The 23,498-nt window shown below is 40.8% G+C and overlaps 1 protein-coding gene across 4 annotated transcripts in view; it reads left to right on the top strand.

Annotated features, from left to right (window-relative positions):
* The first annotated feature begins 1,499 nt into the window (after positions 1-1,499).
* SSBP2 (single stranded DNA binding protein 2) overlaps positions 1,500-23,498 on the top strand; it is a 297,868-nt gene continuing 275,869 nt past the window's right edge. The window contains exon 1 of one of the 4 annotated variants that reach the window (XM_043913530.1): positions 1,500-1,782. In XM_043913530.1, coding sequence (XP_043769465.1) covers positions 1,721-1,782 — 62 coding nt within the window. In that variant the 5' untranslated portion in view covers positions 1,500-1,720. The remainder of the gene's footprint in view (positions 1,783-23,498) is intronic. The other 3 variants (XM_043913528.1, XM_043913531.1, XM_043913529.1) reach the window with 3 other exon arrangements.

The raw sequence follows: 23,498 nt of genomic DNA, 5'->3' as shown, positions 1-23,498 counted from the left end.
TCTCTTCATTTTCCCGTGTTTGATTTATGTTTGGTTGCCAGCACCTTTTCTGATTCTTTGATTTTTACTAACTGCCCTTCCTTAACCTTCTGTTGATGTTATATTCCTATCACTTGCTATCAATGCCCACACAAGCCTATTTCTTTCCATTCCATCTATCTCCGAATCTCCATATACATTTTTATGATCCTACTACTAAAAGTTTAAAGCTGCATGTGAAGAAAAGAAAGGTACCTTTCTCCATTTGAATGCTATTTCCTCTCCCCTCCCATAGCTGTTCCATGTCTTTTTATCCTTCCTTGATGTTTTCCCCTATCTGACCCCCAACTGCACCCCACTTCCCCTGTCACTCCCTATTTTATGCCCATCTCTTCTTTTTAACCGAGTTTGCACTCTGTCTCATTTTACATCCAAGGATCTCCACAAGATAAAGGATGGAGTTCAGTTGGGAGCCAGGTTGTGTGTGTTTTCAGAAACTTTTTCGCTTTTACTGAAGTGGGATTGGGGCCTGGGATCCATGAGTATTCTTGGGCAGCCTTTCAGCTCTGGCAAAAGCTTTGTACACCTTGGAGCACGGCTGGGGCCTATTCTGATGGACAAAGACAGGGATGTTTTTTAAAAGCCTTCTACGGTCCTTTCCACTCCAAAGGTCAGGATGAGTTGGCATCAACGCCCAAGGCTGGAGAGGCAGGCCAGGTGGGATACCCGGGGCCCTTTTCTGCAGTAGGTTTGGCGTGTCGCGGGGCTCTGATCTTAGGAGGACGAGGTGGGGGCCACTGAGGCCCCAGGAGCCACTGGGTCATCTTTGGGAGGCAGGCTCACCTCTACAGAGAGGAGCCAGGCCCGAGCCTGAGTGCTCCCCCGGGCTGCAGGGCGCGGCCCCAGGAGCCAGGCGACGCCACCCCAGCGGCGCCAAGGGCCGGAGGCACGGTCCCTCCCCGGAGGGAAGGCGAGTCGCTCCCGGTCGCTCAGCCAGAAGGTCGAGGGAACAGTGCGCGTGTCCCCCGCCAGCCGGCCCTCTGGGAGCTGGGCGGGGGCGACACCGCAGGGAGTAGGGCCGAGGACCGCAGAGATCAATCCTGGGTACCGGCGCGGGGTCACAGACAGGAGAGGAGCGGGAGAAGGGGGCTGGTGCGGGGGGTGGGGAGCTCCCCAGGGCGGCTGGGGCCGTAGATCTGCCTGTGTACTCGGCGGGCGCCCCGAAGTCTGGGGCCGCGGCGGCTCCGGCTCCGCCGGCTCCTGCCAGAGACTCCAGGCCGCACTTTCCCCTCCTCCCGGCGCCTTCTCTCCAGTGAGGAGCCGAGCGCGGGCGGTGCGGGGGGAGGGGCGGCGGCGGAGGGAACAGCCAGTTGTTTAAAATCCTTCTAGAGCAGTTTCTAATTCCCCCCTTGCGCCGGGGTTCGGAGGGGGGAGGGAGGGAGAGGAGCGGGAGGAGGGAGGAGAGAGGAGAGGGAAGGAGGGAGGGAACCCGAGAGGGAGGGAAGGAGGGAGGAGACTGCCGCTTAGGCTGTAGCCGCCGCCGCGCGCTTCGGCAGGCCGGAGAGGGTGGGGGGAGGCCTGTCAGTCTCGTGCGTTGCCTGGGCGAAGGGGGCGGAGCTTTGGCGTGGGGCGGCCAATAGTGGGGGTGGCTGCGTGGGTCGCCATGGGGACGGGGCTGTTCCCGGGGAGGCTGTGATGGGTTGACAGGTGCGTGACAGTGGGAGCTGCTCTCGGCACAAGCATGTACGGCAAAGGCAAGAGTAACAGCAGCGCCGTCCCGTCCGACAGCCAGGCCCGGGAGAAGTAAGTGTCTGCGCTTCTCACCCACCTCCGCCTTCTCACGCGCGCACACACACACACGCACGCACTCGCACACTCTCTCGGAGACACCCAGACACACAGACACTCTCTGCCGGGGGAGAGCCGGGGGGTGGGCTGGCAGGGGGAGGGGTGCGCGAGGTGGGGGGCATGCGGTGCTGGGAGCGGCTGTTTCCCAGGAGGGGCTCGCGCGGGGCTGGCGGCCGTGGGGTCTGGCGGGCAGGAGGGAGCGAGTGTGTCGGGGGGCGGTGGCGGCGGTGCTGGTGGCGGGGATGGAAACTTGTTTGGGTGATTGAGGGAAATAACCCGCGGGTTCACCTCCTTGCAAAGTAACTTTAGAGCTGGGGTCCGGGGCTGCGGGGAGCGGAGAGCCTCCGGGGGTAGAGGTTGGGCGGGAGGGGGCAGCTGCGTGGAGGAGGGCACGCGGAGGGAATGTGGGTGTTCGGTGGGGGCGGGCCGGGGTCGGGGCGGGCTGCTTGAGGGGCACCGCGGCAGGGGGCTCGGGCGCCGGAGCCGGGTGCGCCTGGCGAGGCGAAGGCAGCGGGGCCGGGCGCGCGGCGGGCGGAAGCCGGGTGTGGAGCGGCCGAGCGGGGCCCCGCTGGGCGCGGAGACGCGCGCGGGGCGCGGAGGGCGTGTGCGGGGCGTGGGCCGGGTGGGCGTCGGGGCTTTCCTGGTCCGGAGGAGGGACGCCGCGTTCGCGGCCCCGAGCGCCGCGCGGAGCCCGGGGCAGAGGGCGCCGGGGGCGCCGCTGAAGTTTGGGAGTCAAAGGACCGAGTTCCCGGGGAGGAAAAGTGTGCTGGCGAGAAGCGGGAGCTGCTGGGGTAGGCTGACGTTTCTGCCGCTCGCAGTCGACCCAACTCGGCGGCGGCGGCGGCTGGAGAACTTTTTTTTGGAGGCTTGCAGCCTCCCAAACGTAGAGGGCCGTGGTGGTGCGGGCGGCGAGCGGGGGTCGCGGGGCGCAGAGGAGTAGCCGTGGGGGCCGCGGCCGCTGGCGCGAGGAGGGCTGTCTGCGGTGGGGAGGGGGCAGTGGTCCGAACCCGGACTTGCAGGAAGGGTCGAAGCGTGGAGACGGGGAGGAGTTAGTTGTTTGGTCGGGGTGGCGAGGAGATACAGGTGTTAACTCCGGTGGGAGCCCAGGGGAGGCTGGCGAGAAAAGAGCCCCTCCCGGGCTGGGATGCCACCGTCACGGCACGCTGCGAAGCAGGGTTGTTTGCTTCTCTTCTTATGTGCTTGTAACGGTGATTTGGTTGTTACTAAAAATGAGAGCGCATAGTGACTGTGACCACTGAGGAAGAACCCCTCTTTTCTGTGCAGCAGCTCTGATGGTGATTCCCTCTAACCACCTCCATTCTGAGGATGAGGCGTATCCCTGTCATTGGACGCGCTCTGCCCTTCCGAGGACTTCAGACTGGGGAAAAGTCTGAGAGCATCTCTCAAAAGCTACTTTAGTCACCTTGCACAAGGAAATAGCTGCGTAAATAAAAACCGAACGTGCAGAAACGACCGGGTTTCCCTCCTAGTTTTAGGCAGTTAGTAGTCTTCTGAAAGTTTCTCGTGCCCTAGGGTTGGGAACATTTCCTAATCTTCGTGTTGGCAGCAATAAACGCAATTCCTATAGGATTTAGGGGCGGCAGGCCTTGGCGTATCAAAACAAACCAAAAAAAGATACTCCCCCCCCTCCCCGCGAGGTATTTTCTGAGCTGTATTCAGGATCTTGTTGCTGTGACAAGGAGTATGTAAAAGATTTAGCATTATAGGTTGGTTAAGAAATAGCAAGTTAATGGAATTGAAGTTTTGAGATAGCGTAATTTGTGTGCATTTATCATTTAGTGGCAATATAGCTGAGAAAATAGAAACGTTTAGAGAAGATGTTTTAATGATTACAGAGTATTTGGATTTCATATTTTGGGGAGTGAAGGAATTGAAATGTTGTATTGAGGTATACCTTACTTACTTTCAGGGTGGTTTTTGAGAATCAAATTTTGCATTTTACTTGAACTTCCAGGAATGGCTGGATTTAATCTATATTATGATAACTTTGTAAAAAAATTTTAAAATCATCTAGCATAATAATGAGGAAGTTGAACCTGGTGTGTCTTAGGTCCTTTCTAGCTCTAATTCTGTGGTTATGTCATGAAAACAAATAATTGCCATTTTGCTGTCAAGTCTACCAAACTGAACACCAAGTAACATCTACACTTGTAAGCCAGGTGGTGAGAGTTCTGCTAGATGGTGCTATTTGATTTAAATAAATTTCTTCCATTCATTATAATTGGCAGCAGGAATCCTGGATTGCTTTGCCTTAGGAACTAAATATAGGTAAAGAGGCCACTTTTGGAGAACTGACAATGATCGTTGAGTTAACTGTTGTTGCGTTAATTTCTAGGCGAATGTTGTTTGAATCGAAGACAAACATTGAGGTAGATTCTGTTTGATGCAGTAAGTTTCATTTTGCCAGAAGAGTTGATCTGATTACTCATTTTTTGCCCTTTGTGTGTACTTGGGACTTTAATAGCACTATTCCACAATAACCTACTGACTTCTGAAGATAGGTATCTTGAAGTTGTCTTTAAAATGGATATCACCAGATTAAAAAAAATTTTTTTAAGAAGGCAGACCTCAAAAAGTGCCCGAGTGAAGAATGTTCTTTTATATAGCAAATTAGAACTGTACTGGCCTTAAAAGTCACAGAAATAATGTTTTTCAGTAATGAATATGTAAACATTTTACAATAAAAACATTCTGAAAAATGAATCATCATTAAAAATAATGGCATGCACATAAAATAAAAATACTGGTTTTATAATCCATCAAGAAATACATTTTCTTATGAGTTCATAGAGGAGAGCAGACAGGCCCTTATCTATATTATATCTTTGCTTTCTCTTTCATTAAGTCACTATGTGCTATAGTTGAAATTATTTGTAGATTTTATTCAGGTTTTATATTTTCACTATACATTTCTGAACATAAAAATGACTGGAGTCAGGTTAATTACTGATTTCGTTGTTTTAAAAGCCAGACGGATCAAGTCTATACAGAAGTTTGGATTAGGTTTAATTATAGACAGGGTGATTGAAAACCCTTGGAGGGAGGAGGGATGTTTGTGTAGAAATTTAAATTCTGATGCTGTTAGGTCATTTCCCCCTTTAGCAGGCTTTCTTTGTAACATTGTACTGCAGTCTCAATTGCAATTAAGTAACTATGCAATTGGTTGTTTAATATTTGCCTTCCTCTAAAATGTAAGTTTCTTGAGGGCAAGGGATAATACTTCAGATTTCTTCTCTGAGCTGTCCTTGACATTAAGAATAGTGTCTTCAAATGTCAAAAGCACCAACTAAATGCTGTTGAATAAATGAAGATGTTAGACTCAAGGGCATTTTTTCAATGTGAAAAAAATTTTTTTCAGTGACCTCCAAAATAAGGACTTTGGAAGTTTGAATTCCATATTCTCTAGCTTAAGGGTATTTAAAAATTAACTGATAACAGCAGAAGAGTAATCATTATTTAAATTGTCATTCTGTGTGTAAGTCACTGTGTTCTGCACTTTATTTTTTCTAATTCTCCCAACAATTCTGCAAGATACTGATTTTTTTTTCTTCATTAAAGAAATAAGAAAACTCTTGACTAGTTAAGTAACTTTGCCTAGGGATACATTACTAGCTGGGTTTCTAACAAAGATATCTCTGCTTAAAATCTATCGTTGAAGATGAAAGGTACATTTTTTTTTTCACTATCCTAGTCTGCTTTCTTGATTTAGGGTAGATTGCTACAGATTTAGGGAACAGCTTTACAGGATCAGATATAACAGACTTCAAATGTTTGATCAGATAGGTAGTCTTTACCATTGGTGCACCTTATGCTGACGCCCTCCATTTTGACAGATTGCAGACACGTGTGTTGTATGGGGAAAACAGAAACTTTAGGAGGGAAAGTTGAAAGCCTAAAATAATGAAAAATTCTGTTTCTTGAGATTTTTTCCTTCTGGAACTTCTGTGTGATCACTTAAGTTTTAAAATTAGACATTGTAGTGAGCAAGTTCTGTATGAAATGTTGCTGAATTTTAGACCACTCTCTATGCCACACTGCCACATAAAGCGTACCTAGCACCTGCAAATAGATGAGTGTGATACTACTTTTTGTTAAACTAATTTCATCTTTAAAATTATGTAATAGCACAGAAAGATGAATGTGTCATAAAGCAACACTGAACAAAGATACATATACTAAATAGTGACATTAAGTTAAACTTGTCAGGAACTGTAGAAATCTGTACATTTGACCTGTGGCTCTGAAAAGTAACTTTGGTTTTTAAACCATGAAAACAACATAAACTCATTTTTAAGTGGTTAAAATCTAATGATCATTTAAATATGATTTCATATAGACTGTCATGATTATGCATGAAATAGAATTTAGTCAAATGAATTTTGTAAATTTGGAAAAAACAATAAATACTACTCCATATAAGAGAGTTTGTAGATACTAGCATCCGCATGACCTCTTTTTTGTTATTAAGTTGCCCCCCCCCCCCCCAAAAATGGTAAACTTTTCTTCTTCCTTCCTTCTTTTCCTGAAGGAAATAAGGCAAGTGAAGTAATACAGATCTCGTTAGAAACTTGATTGAGAAGCAGTTAATGCATTTAGCACAATTCAAGATTTCTAAAACTAATGAAGGAATACCTTTATGGGGATTAAATTTTCTATACAATATTTGATTGACTGTTCCCTTCTCAATCCCCAGGATATTTCCTCCAAAATAACTTGTATCTAATATGTCAGCTCTGGGAGCCTTACTTTTGATTGTTCTCCTTTCCATTATTTTAGAATTATCCAAAAAATGATGTTTTTTGAAGGAACAAATCTAAAGAAAAAAGTGTAAGATGTTGAGAGTTAACTTTTAGTATTGTTTATTTAGAGATTTATTACTCTTAGAAATAGTAATAATGTTGAAAGGTATTTTTTCAGAGCTGTGAAAGGGAAAAAAAAAAAGGTTTATTTCCACACCCTACAGCCAATTTGCCATATAAAACAAATTTAGGAAGGAAAAAAATTAAGTTTTAGTTACTTTGCATTAGTGAACTAAATGCATCTTACATCTTCAGTTACTACTAGAAAATAGAATTATTTTGTTTTAAAATTGAAACATACACCATAGGCAAGGGTTGGAATACCGAGGTTGCTGTTTATTAACACTCCACCCTAATAGTTTAGAATTAGAAGTAAAATTTGAGGAATTTAGAATGTTTTCTCTTCCATAGAGATTACAACTGTTATATTAATGTTGAGACATAGGATTGAGGCTTAATGTACCAGACTTAAAAGACAAGAAACTACTTAGAATGTTGAATTTAAAATATGTATTGAAGATAGTTTTATTCTGTAGTATGTGGGAATATTCCGTACTATTGTGTGTACTCTATTGCTTTGACGTTGGTATGGGAAGGATATAAAATATTTGTGTACTGGTGACGTATTGTTGGTTAGTAAGCCTCTGTAAACATACTAAAATATTACTTCTTATCAAAGTAAGGCCTTAAAATAGCACTGGAGCAACAGAATAAGATATATTTTGAAATCTGAAAAGAGTTTGGAATTAAAAGTAAGTGGTTATATTTGAATTCTAGAATTTGCTTGTCAGATTTTGTATATGTTTTACATATGTAACATCTATTAATATAACACATGTATACAACTTAACATGACTTGGATTGTGAGTTATTTGACTATAATACTAAAACCCCATATATACACTAAAGAGTGATCCGAAAGGTGGTCTGCCAAGATTGTTTTCTGCCTACTTGTTTTCAGTAGTACAGAAATAGTAGAGGCTATTCTTCCCTGAACTATATATCTTAGTCACTGTGTGAGATGTTGAAAAACAGGTAGAAAAATGTTCCAACCAGGGAAGAATAGTGTATTTCCAGATAACTTTTAATAGCCGTACAAATTGCTCAAATTTTATTGGTCATAATGGGTAACTGGTAATTTTTGTCAGAGTGGGTTAGTAAAGATTTTTGAGAAGTGATGCTAATAATGTTTCTGTAATATTGATAGACCCAAAAATTTATCTGGGCTCATAACAGCCTGGGCATTTCCAGGCAGTGAAGGAATTAATATTTGTTCTTTGTTCCTCTTTAAAAGAGACACTTCAGTTGGTGTCACTTCTTTAGTAATGACAAAACCACCTTCATATTTTACTTTAAGAATTTTGATTATTCTGTTTCATGTAGGACCCATACCGCTTTCCAATAGTAATGAGCCATCATAACATTGTAGATCACAATTCAGCGGGAGTGAGCTTGAACCAATGACCTGGAAATCTCTTATTTTTGATCTTCTGTGTTAATTTTGCTTCATGGCATATCAAACAAGTAGTTGAACACAGAAAAATATTGTAGAAACTGATGTATAACACTTTTTTTTAAAAAAGAACTTTTTGAAATTGTATATATAACACAGATTTAGTTACTAACATGTAATAAATTTGTAGTTAGTGTAATCTACTTCCTTGGTGGCTCGCATGGTAAAGAATCTGCCTGCGATGCAGGAAACCTGGGTTTGATTCCTGGGTCAGGAAGATCCCCTGGAGAGGGGAATGGCTACCCACTCCTATATTCTTACCTGGAGAATTTTGTGAACAGAGGAGCCTGGCAAGCTACAGTCAGTGGGGTTACATAGAGTTGGACACAACTGAGCAACTAACACAACACAAGCCATCTTAAAATACTAATGAAATATTTGTGAAGATAAGAATAGTAGATGAAAATTTTTACTTTGCTCTGTGTAAGTTAAGGGAGGAGTTGATTCCAAAAACAGGGTCTCACCTGAAATTAATGTGATTATTTTTCTTTAGTGATCTGGTATTTGCCTTGATTCTTCTTCTTTTTACCTACTTCAAACTTGAGAAAAAAACCAAAAACTTCTTTACTAATATAAAGTAAAGAGGGTGAATGAGTTATCCTGTTAAAAATGATTTTATTTAAACAGGGTTAAAATGAATTTTTTCTGTAAAATAACAGAATCCCAAATACTGCATAAAGAGTTTGTGGAGTTTTGTCATAGAAAGTTGAATGTTTAGTAGTAACAGTAACAGCAGATGCTATCATTTGAGTATTTTGTTTATTTTGCCACTTTACTTGGGACTTTCCAGGTGGTACAGTGGTAGAGAATATGGCTGCCAAGCATGAGTCGTGGGTTTGACCCCTGGGTGGGGAAGATCCCCTGGAGAAGGAAATTGCCTGGAGAATTTCGTGGACAGAAGAGCCTGGCAAGCTTCAGTCCATGGGGTCACAAAGAGTTGGACATGACTTGGTGGCTGTGCACTTTAGTTGCGTTGTCTCATTTAATCTCAAGAATCCGCTAGATTGTAGGTACTGCTTTCTATTAATGTCACAGGAGAAACAAGAGACTTAAGAGATGATTGTGCTTTTGGTGGCAGGTATCAAAACAAGAGATAGAAAATGGCTTAATTGGTCAGGGCTTAAGAATAATTTGCACATAACAGGATGTCTAGAAGAGGTAGTCTCTGAGTTGATTTAGAGACTCAAGAACACCAGAGATCAGCTTCTCTGCCATCTTCATGGTTTCCCTCCCATGAGTGCAGCGTCCCTGCATCAGGTTCCCGCAGTCACTTCCTCATACAACCAAGTATAAAGGCAGGAGAAGGGGCAAGGTGTTTCCTTTATGTCTCATTAATCAGAGAGAAAAGCTTCTTCTTGAGGTGCTTAGCAGATGTCTTAGCCTTATTGAAGAAAACTATTAAGTTCTTACCCTCCCCTAAACCAGTTACTGGGAACGGTAATGGGATAACCATAACTGACTTAAATCAGTCATCCTCCAGGCTGGGAACATTCCTCCCTTGTATCTGAACTACCTAAACACTAGTGGAGGTCTTTGGCAAGGAAGATGTATCTTGAAGATACGGAGAGAATGAAACGGGTCCTTGCCTTATGGAACTTACTTTCAAGTTTGAAAGAGAAGCATGTAATAATAAGTAAATATTGGGACATTTTATGGAATAATCTGAATGAATCTTTTGGCTAACCCAATATATACAGTAGACAATTTCAGATAGAAGTGTTAAAAAGGTAATAAAGTAGTGTAATTGTAATATAGAGAATGGCTGGGAAGCTACATTGGATTGGGGGGTTCAGGGGAGACCTGAGTAAGCAGAGACCTGAGTAATACTGAAAGAGTCAGTCATGAGAAGATTTGGGGTTAGAGCATTTTAAACAGGCTAAACTACCATTGAGGTTGCAGAAGGAAGTGGCACCCCACTCCTGTATTCTTGCCTGGAAAATCCCATGGACGTAGGAGCCTGGAGGGCTGCAGTCCACGGGATCGCAAAGAGTCGGACACGACTGAGCGACTTCACTTCACCATTGAGGTAACCTCTCAGCATCAGCATAATTGCTCAAGGATATATAAAATATGAGTCGAAATTGGGATGAGAAGCTATGCTTCTTAGAGTCTGGTTTTAGTTTTTATTGAGCAACTTGGTGGTGAGTTTAGTTTATGTGGATTTTCCTAAATAATAAGGTTGCCTGTCTCTTATCTTCTAAACCCCACTGATGTAGTTGTTCCTAATGAAGGGAGTGGAACATCTGGCTTTTATAGTATTATTGATGGCAGAAATATTTAAGATTTATTGAACACATAAGGCCTGTTGGTTTGAGAAAGGATGGTAAAACTGGATAATTATTTCTCATAAATTTCCCATATTGGATAAGACCCCCTTACTGTGCTTCATAGTAACCTCTGCTTTTCCTTTTTCATGTTGTCACAAATTTAGGGATCATTTGTGTGATGTTTTGTTTAATGTCTCATCTGGTTAGGTTGGAAGTTCCCTGATGAGAAAGAACCATGGGTATTGTCTTCACCACCGTAGTCTTACTGCTTAACACAGTACTTGGAGTTCTGATTAGATATTTGTGGATTTAATGGATCAAGGATGTAACTGGTTATAAATACATCACAGCAGGACATCACTCTATTTAGCTCATTTTCTCCCCAATATTTCTCATGTTTAGAATCAGGATTCGTATGTAGCTCCTAAAGAAGAGTTTTCTCTAATATAGGTGTTTAGTATTTTCTATGGCCTTCAGGACTGCAGGAGATTACCTGTATCAGTATGAGTTGTATCAGTATGAATACATGTACATTTTTAATATGAATTTTTGATAGAATAATCTTTTTGTGTTTCAGCAAATTAATAATATAAATGGAATTATACTTTAAAGTTTCAAGACATTTTAATGTGCTTTATTTAAATCTCAATAATTCTATGAGGTAGGTGATAATTCCATTGACTGTAGAGCTTTGTACATGGAAATTGACTTACCCAGCTATGGTAATACAGGTGATACATGGCAGAGTTTAGTCATATTTAGATTTTTTTGGTTACTCGGTCAGTGTTTGTTTCATTATGGTACAGCTGCCTCTTTTAAAATAAGAGATTCATACATATTTTAAGAAACCTTCAGTATGGATTTGATTCAACAGAGAATTGTGGACTAGAAGATAGTTAAAAGTTTATGTCAATACTTTAAGTGAATATGTCAATACTTTAAGTGAAAAATATTGTTACAACGTGGGTTATACAGAATCCTATATAATTACTTAACTCCAAAAGTGCTACACCATAAGTAAAATCTGTTATTTATTTGAACTCCATGTGCTTTTGTTATATAAATTGATTGGTTTTGGATTTGGAGGTAGTTTGGGTTTCTAGTCTGTGAAGATTTATGCTAATTTAGGTTCATGAACTCTATTCTTTTGCCAGTTATCTTCAATTTGAGAGCTGGGGTAGTGTTTTTTTCCCCTTCTGTGCCTCTTTCCAAATAGGAAGAGAAAGTTTTTTTGATATGGATTATTGATAGAACATTCTTTTCTTGTTTTTGTGTTTATGGTTGTAAATATATATATATATATATATATATATATACATATATATATATATATAACATTTACCACTTAAACAATTTTTAGGTGTACATTTCTTTTTTTCACAATGTTATGTGCTATTTGTTATTTATAATTGGATTAAAGTTATGTGATGATTACACTCTATCAGTGCATTTAAGCAATAGCTATTATTAGGAAGCTGTTAAAGGTTTTTCAATAAACATTTTTCCCCTTGAATTAAACTGAGGGACAGATAATATTATCCTTTCTTTTAGACATGTTGTAATGAATAAAAAAACACGAGGCTTCCCTGGTGGCTCAGACAGTGAAGAAGCCAACTGCAGTGTGGGAGACCTGGGTTCGATCCCTGGGTTGGGAAAAGGCCCTGGAGAAGGGAATGGCAACCCACTCCAGTATTCTGGCCTGGAGAATTCCATGGACAGAAGAGTCTGGGGGCTACAGTCCATGGGGTTGCAAAGAGTCAGACACGACTGAGCAACTTTCACACAATGAAAAAATTTCAGTGAGTTGTTTTTTTTTTGCCATAAAACACATTGCATTTACACAATATACGTATGTGTATGTATATACTGGGTATTAAGCACATTCACATTGTTGTGCAGGATCATCACCAACCCTCTCTAGAACTTTCTCACATTCCCAAACTGAAACACTGTGTTCTTTAAATAATAGCTCCCCATTTCTCCTTTCCCCAGCCCCTGGCAGTCAGCTTTCTGTCACAATGAGTTCGACTCTTCCAGATGCTTTGGTGGCGGTTTAGTCGCCAGGTTGTGTCAGACTCTTGCAACCCCTTGGACTGTAGATCCTCTGTCCACGGGATTTCCCAGGCAAAAATACTTTGTGTGTGTATATGTGAAAGTCGCTCAGTCGTGGAATTTCCCACGCAAGTATACTTTGTGTGTGTGTGTGTGTGTGTGTGTAAGTCGCTCAGTCGTGTCCAACTCTGCGACTCCATAGACTGTAGCGCCCCAGGCTCCTCTGTCCATGGGGATTCTCCAGGCAAGGATACTGGAGTGCGTTGCCATGCCCTCCTCCAGGGGATCTTCCCAACCCAGGGATTGAACCCAGGTCTCCCACATTGCAAGTGGATTCCTTACCAACTGCGCCAAAGTATAATTATACTTTGTCTGTATTTTTGTATCTGGCTTTTTTATTTGCTTGCTTAATCCATTCATTAGCTTCATAAAGTTGATATAAAGCCCCATTTTACATGGGGGAAACTGAGTCTCACTGAGGTTATATACTTTGTCCAAGGTCAGGTAGTAAATTGCATAGTATGGATTCAGACCCAGTTTCTGAGTCCACTGCTGATTTTAAACATCTTTCCTCAGTCTGTTTTATTGCCTCATATGGGTAAAAAATAATGGGAGTCATGAGGGTAGAGAGTGGGAGGGGATTGCTTGGATAGTTCTCTTCACACATATCCAGTTTTACCTGGAGTTGGATGCATTGAAGAAGAAAGAGGTTAAGAAAGAAGGTTAAAGAAAACATTTTACAGCTGCTAAAAGGGTGGGCAGAATTACAGCTACCCAAAGTGCTCCCTCCACACATAGCTCCAGATTTGTTAGCTGGTATCTGAGATTTAGCAACTTGGATACAGTGCTTCTCAGAAAGGATGATGCCAATTAAGAGTTCAGGTTGTAATTTCAGGTAGAGCTGTTTCTCCATTCTTTCTGTATCTAGAGGCAAAGTAATCTGGAATGAATTACTTGGTAAATTTTAGAGACAGAAATAAATAGAAGAATATGTAATGTGTAGAAAAAATGCTTTCTCCTTTAGTTATGAGTTTCCTTTCATTTCTCTTCTAACCAGCATATGGCCTGTTGTTTTTTTTTGTTTTTGGACTAGGGCATCTGGAAGGTTCCATGTGGTCTAGGAGCAATAGTACAACCATATTGAGTCTATTACATAGTCATTTCTATAATACTGACTATTGGAGAAAATAGGAACAATTCCTTTGTTTCACTTTTTCACAGTGTCATGTGCTATTTGTCATTAAAATTGGATTAAAATTATGTGATGATTACACTCTATCAGTGCATTTAAGCAATAGCTGTTATTAGGAAGCTATTAAAGGTATTTCAATAAGCATTTTTTCCCCTCAAATTAAACTGAGGGACTGATACTATTATTCTTTCATTTAGAAGTATTGTAATGAAAAAAACTTCAGTGAGGATTTTTTGTTTTTATCATAAAATGCATACATTTACACAATATATATGTGTGTGTGTGTATACTGGGAATAGTTTTCAGGTAGAAGTTCATCTTGGGAAATTACTTACTAATTCATTTTTAATTCAGATTGTTAGTTTTGCAAGTGAATTGGATTCAGGGCCAAAAAGATTACAGTATAGGCAAGTTTTCAACTAAAACTTTAAGTGATGTTTCCATTTCTTGTCTTTGTGTTTTTTTCCCAAACAGCACCTTGGTTTTTCACTATGATAGGCTAAATAACGGCAACTCGAAGATGGCCACATCCTAACCCTTAGAACATGCGACTGTGTTACCTAGGAAATGAACTTTGCAGATATGACTAAGTTCAGGATCTTGGATGAAGGATCTTGAGATGGGTTACTTGCTCCCTAGATGATCTGCATGAGCTCAGTGTAATCACGTGGGTCCTTGTAAGAGAGAGACTAGAGGTTCAGAGTCAGGCCAGCCGTGTGGTGACGGAAGCAGAGAAGGGTTGGGAATGCTGCAGATTTTGAAGGGACAGGGTAAGAGCAGCGGCCAAGGAATGCAGTCATCCTCAACAAGCTAGACAAGGCAAAAAATGGATTCTGGATCCTTCAGAAGGAACAGAGCCCTGCCACCACCTGGATTTTAGTACTTCTGATCTCCAGTGTAGAAGATGATAAATTTGTATTGTTGCAAGCCATTAAATTTATAGGAATCTGTTAAACTCTCTCTCTCAGTCACTAAGTCGTGTCTAACTCTTGCCACCCCATGTACTGTGGCCCGCCAGACTCCTCCGTCCATGGGATTCTCCAGGCAGGAATACTGGAATGGGTTGCCATTTCCTTCTCCAGGGGATCTTCCGACCCAGGAATCGAACCCAGGTCTCCTGCATTGCAGCAGATTCTTTACTGACTGAGCTATGAGGGAAGCTAGCCATAGGAAACTAATACACAATTTTTGTACCCACAGAAGAATCTACTATGACCATATTAAGCTGGCAGTGCCAAGCTATGTCCAGGGTGAGGTTCAGGTGGTTTTTTTTTTTTTTTTTTTTTTTGGTTTTTGGATTGAGAAATAGTTAATATAAAATTTGAGTTTTTTGTTTTGTTTTCCAGTTTTTGAGATATTTTTGACATACAGTATGGATAAGTTTAAGGTGTGTATTGTGATTATTGGATATATGTATATGTATGTATTGCAAAATGATTTTCATAATAAAGTTAGTTAATGCCAAAAAATGATGTTGATGCTTTTCTGTAAGATGGGGAATCATTAACAAGTGAGTCCATGATATAGCAATCACTGGCTAAAATGCTGCTAGTTAGTAATATTTCTGTATTTGTATTAGATCCCCAGTAGGATAGCTCCCTTAAAAGAACAGGTGAAGAGAGAGTTTATTGAAGGTATGTGCACGACTAAAACTCACTAGGGGTGGATTAACACCCAGGGGTTAGGAACAAGAGAAGCTTTTCCCCTCTTCAGTCTGAGGGGAAAAGAGAGAGAGAGCAGTTACCAGAATCCGATGAACATTGTGGTCATTGTAGAAGGGCTCCCCTCTGGGAGCTGCGGTTTTATGATGGGGAACACAGCCACGGTCAGACCCTCTGTAAACAGAGGCTGGGGGCCTGGCGGCGAGGGGCTCTTCTTCTCGTGCCCCCAATCAGTCGATGCCTCCTCTCTGTAGAGCCCAACCTGGAACCATCGGGTAAGGGAACTGAGGTGATGCACTCGGTAGAGATCAGCCTTCCTGGTCACAGCAGGGCCCAGTGTTCAAGTTTTAAATTTTTTTTTTTTTTTTTTGTATTTTTAGTTTTTTTGTTTTGTTTTGTTTTATTAGTTGGAGGCTAATTACTTCACAACATTTCAGTGGGTAAATCCAAGTTTTAAATTTTTATAGATTTGAAGTAAGTCTTTCAGTTCTTTGTATACAATGCCCTGACAAAATAGAGCACTTTAATAGATTGAGTTTGGTCAAAATAGCACTCAAAATTAGTTTTTAGAACCTGTTTAAGGACTTTATGATGCTATAAATTTGTATACATTTTATGAGATAGGGATGATATTCCTCTGCTTTCTGTTATCTCTGATTCCTTTATTCACTTACACGCTCACTGTCTCCCGTAGGTCAGTCTCTGCCGAGCCCCCTTCTGTCAGCTCTGGATAACCGTAGTCTCTGCCCACTAGCGCTCACTGTCAGGGGAGGCTCGCTGCCAGCGGTCACCACTCTGGGTAACACACTCTGTTGTGGGTGTGCAGAGCGTCTGTGGAAGTTCTGCAAAAGGACATTGCATCCAGCCAGAAGTTGTGACACACCCAAGAGATATTTCCAAGAGGATGTTTATTAAATGAGAAATAAGCATTAGCCAAATTGGGAGAGGGGACAAGTAAAGGAGTATTTTAGGGAGAGAGAGAGAAATACATACAGAAACATGGAGGCATTACAGAATATGGTGAACTGCAAGCAAGGTGCAGTTGTGGAATATGGGCTTAGTTATTTCACAGCACGTGGGATCTTCCCAGACCAGGGACCCATGTGTCCTGCATTGGCAGGCATATTCTTTCCCACTGAGCCACCTGGATGTGCTGTTGAGGAATACTCTAGCAAGTTAAACAGGAACTGTTTCATTTGCTTAATTTTATTTTTTATATAATTTGAAAGGTTACTTTTCGTTTTAAGTTATTACAAAGCATTGGCTATATTCCCTGTCTTGTACAATTCATCCTTGTAGCCGTACACCCAGTAGTCTGTACCCCACTCCCCAGCCCCTATATGCCCTCCCCACGCCCTCCCCGCTGGTAACCGCTAGTGACTTCTCTGTAGCCGACAGGAACTATTTCAAGAACAAAATTCAGTGACAACTTGATCTGGGAAATGAGCAATTATTTTTATATACACACACACACACACACACACATTTTTAAAATTTTACTCATTGTGGCTGTGCTGGGTCTTCATTGCTACACAGACTTTGTCTAGATGCGGCGAGCAGGGCTCCTTGGAGCACAACCTCTGTTTGTGGTTCGCAGGCTGCTCCTTACGGCGGCTTCTCTCGGTGCGGGGCACGGGCGCTAGGTGCTTCAGGAGTTGTGGCGTGCAGGCTTAGTGCTTCCGCAGCAAGTGGGATCTTCCCAGACCAAGGATCAAACCCGTGTTTCCTGCATTGGCAGGTGGGTTTTTACCACTGAGCCACTAGAGAAGCCCTGAGATAAGCAATTTTAAGCAGAGAAGTTACATCATCTGAGGTGCATTGTAGAACAATTATTCTGGTAGCAGTATGGAGGCTGGGATAGAGGGGGAGAAGATATTGGGAAGCTGTTGTAACAAATTGGCTGCTGTAATAAATAATACACCATTTTCTACGCTACTGGTAGTCCAGTGGATATCTTCAAAGGTAGAATACATAGGACTTGGTAGCTTAAATGTGAAAAATTAGGGTTTTTAAGAAGGTTGTAATTGTGTGTAGAAATTTGAGGCAGACTTCAGGGGACTACAGAAGGAAGAGGAGATAGATTTATTAAGAAGGAAGAGGATACGTTCAATTTGAGATGCCTTTCAGACCTAGAAATGGAGTGCTTTAGGGGGAATTTGGATATATAGTTCTTGAGCTGGTTGGGTGTTGAGGGGACAGGTGTCTAGGCTGGAGATACAGAATTGAGAAAGTATGGGGAAAGAGAAGTAACATTTGTAAGCATAAGCTATCTGTGTTTCAAGTGTTGGGCTAGGCAACTTATATTTTATTTCATTCTCTACAGTGCTGTGAAGTAGGTGTTATCATCTCATCATCTCCGTTTTAATGATGTGGAAACTAAGGCTTTAATAGGATATGTGACTTAGCTAAGTCACACATGTCAGACCTGGAATCCAGACTTTCTCTCTTTATCAAAGTAAGATAGTTGGTCATACAGTCATGTCAGTGTATGACAAAAACCACTACAATATTGTAAAGTAATTAGCCTCCAACTAATAAAAATAAATGGAAAAAAAAAAGAAAAAAAAAAACAGAAAAGCGTACGTATCGTAAGTGTATAGCATGATGAATTTTTACTAAACACAGCAGTGTTAACCAAGCACCCATATCAAGACAAAGAACATTACCAGCACTCTGGACGTTTGACATGTTGTACCCTCCTGCCCCAACCTACCCCCCTCCCCAATTCTTAACAGCATAGATTCATTCTGCCTCTTTTACCCCTTATATATGGGCCATTGTTGTGTATTGAAGCCATAAGTTGGGTGGGAATGAAGTAATTTTTCATGGAAATGTCCAAGGAGAAAGTGTGAAGAGATCAAAGCTGGAACTTTAGGGACAATTTAAAGGATAGGTTGAAGAAAAGTTTTGAGATTGAAACTGAAAAAGAGAGCAGTAGAGGGTTATGAGGAGAAATGCCTAAGGAACTGGCATCACAGAAGTCAAGGAAGAGAACTTTTGAGAACAGAAGCATGAGGTCCTGTGATAGAGGACAGAGAAGAATGAGGCGGTTAGACAGGGTGAGTGTTTAGAGTCACAGATCCGCTGTGACCTTAGGGGGAGCAGCTTCAATGGAGTGGAGGTTGCTCATTTGCTTCTGACTCTTTGCAAGCCCATGGACTGTACAGTCCATGGGATTCTCTAGGCCAGAATAGTGGAGTGGGTAGCCTTTCCCTTCTCTGGGGAATCTTCCCAACCCAGGGATTGAACCCAGGTCTCCTGCGTTGATTCTTTACTAGCTAAGCCACCAGGGAATACACCCAAGCAAACAGGCAGTGTTTTAATGGCTTGGGTGTAAGGCAAGAAGGGGCTTCTCTGGCGGCTCAGTGGTGAAGAGTGCCCCTGCCAACACAGGATATGCAGCTTTGATCACTGGGTCAGGAAGATCCCCTGGAGAGGGAAATAGCAACCACTCCAGTATTTTTGTCTGGGAAATGCCATGGACAGAGGAGCCTGGTGAGCTACAGCCCATGGGGTCACAAAAGACTTGGACACGATGTCGCGATAAGCAACAATCAGGCAAGAAAGTGGAGACATTAAATGTGGATAGCCTTCATTTGAGAAAGGAAGCATAGAGAAGACTGATAGAAGAGGATATTGATTTTCTAACTGGGTAATTTTGCATGGCGGGTGGGGGCAGTATTATTTGGGAAACACTATTTGGTTTTATTATCTTATAAAGAAGTTTTGTCAGTTGCTTTGAACTACTTTTTTTATTAAAAGATGACAAAACCAGAATTCTCTAAGGGATATGGAAGGGTAAAAAGAAAGTAGGTAAAGTGAGTGTAGTTTTAGTGGATGGGCTTAGAAAGTGCATTTTTAAAAATAATAGGATGTGGTGAGATTCTTTGGGGTTACATTGCTAGCTTTTGTCAACTGATTTTTAACAGCCCTTTTAAATCTTAGGAGAGTGGAATGAAGGGAACATTTTCAAGTGATGATTGGGAAATGACTATGGAATAGTTTAAGAACTTAATAGCTGTCTATAAGGCTACCGGTCAGTTCACTGTTAGCCTTAAAGCAAAAGTTTGACGGGAAAATATTTTTTAAAATCTCTGGTTAGCATATTCTAACTCCTCCCTGTAGAGTATCTCCACATTTCCTTTCTGGATTCCCAAGTGGCTCAGCGGTAAAGAATCTGTCTGCCCCGCAAGAGGCTTGGGTTCTATCCATGAGTGGGGAAGATCCCCTGGAGAAGGAAATGACAACCCACTCCATTATTCTGGCCTGGGAGACCCCATGGACAGAGGAACCTGGTAGGCTACGGTCCATGGGGGTCACAAAGAGTTGGACATGACTTAGTGACTAAACAACATTTCCTTCTACTTTTAAAATTGGTAAAAGGGACAAACGAGAATACTTGAGTAAAACCCCTGTTTACAGTACCCAATAGTAAGTACTCTTTAAAATACTTTTTAGAAAAAAAAATACTTTTTAGTATTTAAGTAATAAATATTCAAAGTTAAAAATGCAGATAAGCAAAATGAAGAAAATAAAAATAATCATGTAACATTCCTGATTTTTCTCAACATACATACATATACATTTTTAATATTATTTAATAAGAAAAGCATCAAAGTTACTTGACTAAAAAGGACCCTTTTAAATAAGAGGGCGCGTGTGCCTGTGTCTGTGTGTACGAAGTTGCTCAGTTGTGTCTGACTCTTTGTGACCCTATGCACTGTAGCCTGCCAGGCTCCTCTGTCGATGGGATTCTCCAGGCAAGAATACTGGAGTGGTTGCCATTTCCTCCTCCAGGGTTCGATCCCACCTAGGGATCGAACCTGTATGGCTGGCATCTGACTGCATTGACATGTGGGTTCTTTACCACTAGCGCCACCTGGGAAGCCCCATTTGTGAGCATTTATCATTCTCCAGTCCTCAGTGAATCCCTTCTTCAAAAACAGAAGGTTAAAATAAAGCTTTTAAAATTATTTACTGTGTTCACTTGTGGAATTCACTTATTCAAAGTTCTGCTCCGTGCCAGGTGCCATGCTAGACGATGGGGATACCCCAGGGGGTAAGGTACACCCTGCCAGCGAAGTTAGCAGGGCTTTTGGCGTAGTGAGCAGGTTGTGCTTTGGAGAAGTGTGGAAGTGAGAGGGACTCTCATTCTTTCTAGAAAAGAAAGTTCAGTAGTGCTTTAGTTGTGTGTTTGGGGGGAGGGGTGATTTTTGAAAAGGTGGTGGAGACTACAGAGATAAAAGAGCCTAGTTTTTTTCTTTCTTTTACTAGTTTTATTTCCTAAAAATCTTTTAATCTTAACTCTAGAACATTATCTTCCTCCTATATTCCCCATAAAATTGAAATGTTGAAAAGTCCAGTCTCTTGTCCTATAGAATGACTCAAATTCATGTTGTTTGGTTGTTTCTTTGAGGTGTTTTCCTGTTCTCCATATCGCCTGTAAACTGGATGTTGGATTTAGAGAGTTATATAGATTCTGAAAGCCACACTAAGTTCTGAATTCATCCTGAGGCTACTTGGGGTTCAAGCCGGGAAGTGCCTTGGTCAGAATTTACTTTCTAGCATCTTGAAAATAGGAAACAGGTCATTCGAGATGTTTAAAAAAAAATGTCCACTCAATTTTACCCAGATGTAATACAAAAGCACAAATGGATTGATAAATATGTTTTATTTTTTGTAACAGGATAAGCTTAAGCACAGAGGAATACAAATGGATATATAAAAGTGATATAAAGTACAGTTTGTTATAGGTGTTCTGTTTGTGTGTATTACTCTTTCATGATAAAATTTGTAACATCTTTGCCTTGTCAGTAGAGAAGTTTACAAAATATGTTGTTAATTATCATTTGTAGTATAGTAATTTCTTATCAATTATTTATTTAAGAGTAAATTTGAATTTTAAAAATTTAGAGTATAAGAATTAGTTCTGTGTAACACATCATTAATAACATATTTGCCTTTTATGTAAATCTCATGACTGTTTCATTAGTGCTTTGAAATGTATTTGACATGTTATTTATTTTTTGTTATATAGTTATAAAACATACAACAAATTAAGGTTTGTCAGTATATATTTAATATAATTGCAGATCCACATGAAATGAAAGTTTACAACCATTGCTGCTGTAAGCAAAATTCTTAAATACTTTCATTTGACCATTAATTTAGCATGCTTATATTCATTTAAAATCAACAGTGAGGAGCATGTGTAGGTCAGTTTGATTTTTCTCTTGGGAACTTGAAGAAAGTGACATCTGTTTGAAAAATCTTCCAGTAAGGACAGTGGTCTTGATGCCAGTTGTAAGACAGCCGGTTACTGATTGGAGAGGCAGTGATGATACTGGCTTGAGTGTATCATACCATCTTTAAATATTTCCCTTAGACATACTTATCAAATCTAGAAAAATCTTTCTATTTAGTAGATTCATGTGGCTCTAAGTCCATTTCCTGTACTGGCTGGATGTCTGTATGGTGTGTACTGAAAATTTGTTGAGGTTGTGGTTGTACTTCTCATCTGTTTGGCTTGTTCTCCCGGCAAGGCTAGGAGCTTTAAGAATTGTATGTGTGTTGTATAAATAGTAGCCTGCTGTCATTTAAAGTAGAAGGAAGGAGACATTTTTGTCAGACTGCAGCCGGAAACCAAGATGAAAAATACCTTATAGTTGGTTTACCAGCCCTTTAAAATATAAAGTCTTGCTTAGAGATAACTTGCTATGTTTTCTGTTTTACCACATTTTTTCTTATTGTTAATATGTAAGTAATATAACAAATTAAACAATGACCCTTTTATCCATATATTTAAAGAATTGTAAAAGGCGGAGAATCAGATACAGGTTGGTGTTACTTTTCCACATCACCTACCAATTCATTTAAGTAGCTTTAATTAAAGGATTTAACTCTATTCTAATCAGAAAATGTCATCCTTTTGTCCATTTACTTTGAATGAATAGGTGTTTATGATACAACATGCACATTTCTGATAGTCTTGTTAGCTAATGCATTTGCTTTCTTTTTCCTCCAGATAATTGCAAGACTGATGATGTTTATAACTTTCCGGACTTCCTTTACAGGGCAGAGAACAAGTTTTAAATGCGTAGAAATTCAGCTAGTTGAAAAAAGTACTGTTTAGTATTCAGGGCTCTAAGTAGACAAAAATAGCTAGGCTTATGGGAGATCTTTCAGTTTCCTAAATTATATTGCTATAGGCAAATATTGTCTAGTGTATGATGTTTGGTCAGATCAAGGTGAGTTATATAGAAAGAAAAAAGGAATCTGTAAAATCTAGGTTAATAATTTCTTACATTGCCTAATAGATATGATCTGTCGGCAGAGTTGGGGGACTGAGGGACAATTCTTGAGCCTGTTTAATTTTGAGTAATCCAATTTAGGTAGATTATAATAAATTCACATTATGTGTTACATATCACTTATCGGTACAGATACTTCAGTTTGAAGTCTAATGAGCTTCCACCCGTGTGGCTGTAATGGCTGTCTCTGATCCTTCTCTTCCAGCTGTTGACGTGTGATGAGAATCCCTACACTCGTAATTTACTGTGACTAAGGGAGACTCATTTTTCTGATGCTTGAAAGTCATGGGCGCCCTCTCTATTTCTTCTGTTTGTTTATTACCATATGACTAGTTCTCTTCTCTGGCTGACTTCCAAGTTATATTTTTCATTCAGTGGAATCCTGAGATTATTGGGGCCTTCATATTTTTTTCTGTTGATGACTGATAGCATTTGATCTTGCTGATTGACATTAAAAGAAGCTCAATAAGACCTTGATTATTGGGGGATTCTGGGCATATTTATTTTGTCTGATGAAGTCTACAGTTTTAACAATCAAATAAAATATTTCACATATTTAAATCTTTTGAATTTATCCTAGTTGGAGAATTTTAAATTTAGAATTGCTTTCTCAGATCTCTTTCCTTCCAATGATGAGAGAATTATTCATTTAAAATGTATAAAGGTAGAAGTTGAATGTTTCTTGCATGTGCTGTTTTTCTAATTGTCTAAAATATTAAGGTACCACTTAACCAGCAATGGATCAGGCTACTAAAATAGTGACGTGGGAAGGGGGAATGATGGTGGGTTGTCTGGCTGTTTTTTTTTTTTATTGTTGTTGTTAATGTTTAGTAGAAAGAAGATACTTTAATATAGC

Source organism: Cervus elaphus, chromosome 9, assembly GCF_910594005.1.
Source record: "Cervus elaphus chromosome 9, mCerEla1.1, whole genome shotgun sequence".
NCBI classification, from domain to species: domain Eukaryota; kingdom Metazoa; phylum Chordata; class Mammalia; order Artiodactyla; family Cervidae; genus Cervus; species Cervus elaphus.
Note: the sequence above shows the minus strand (reverse complement) of the source record. Positions and strands in the feature narration are given on the sequence as shown.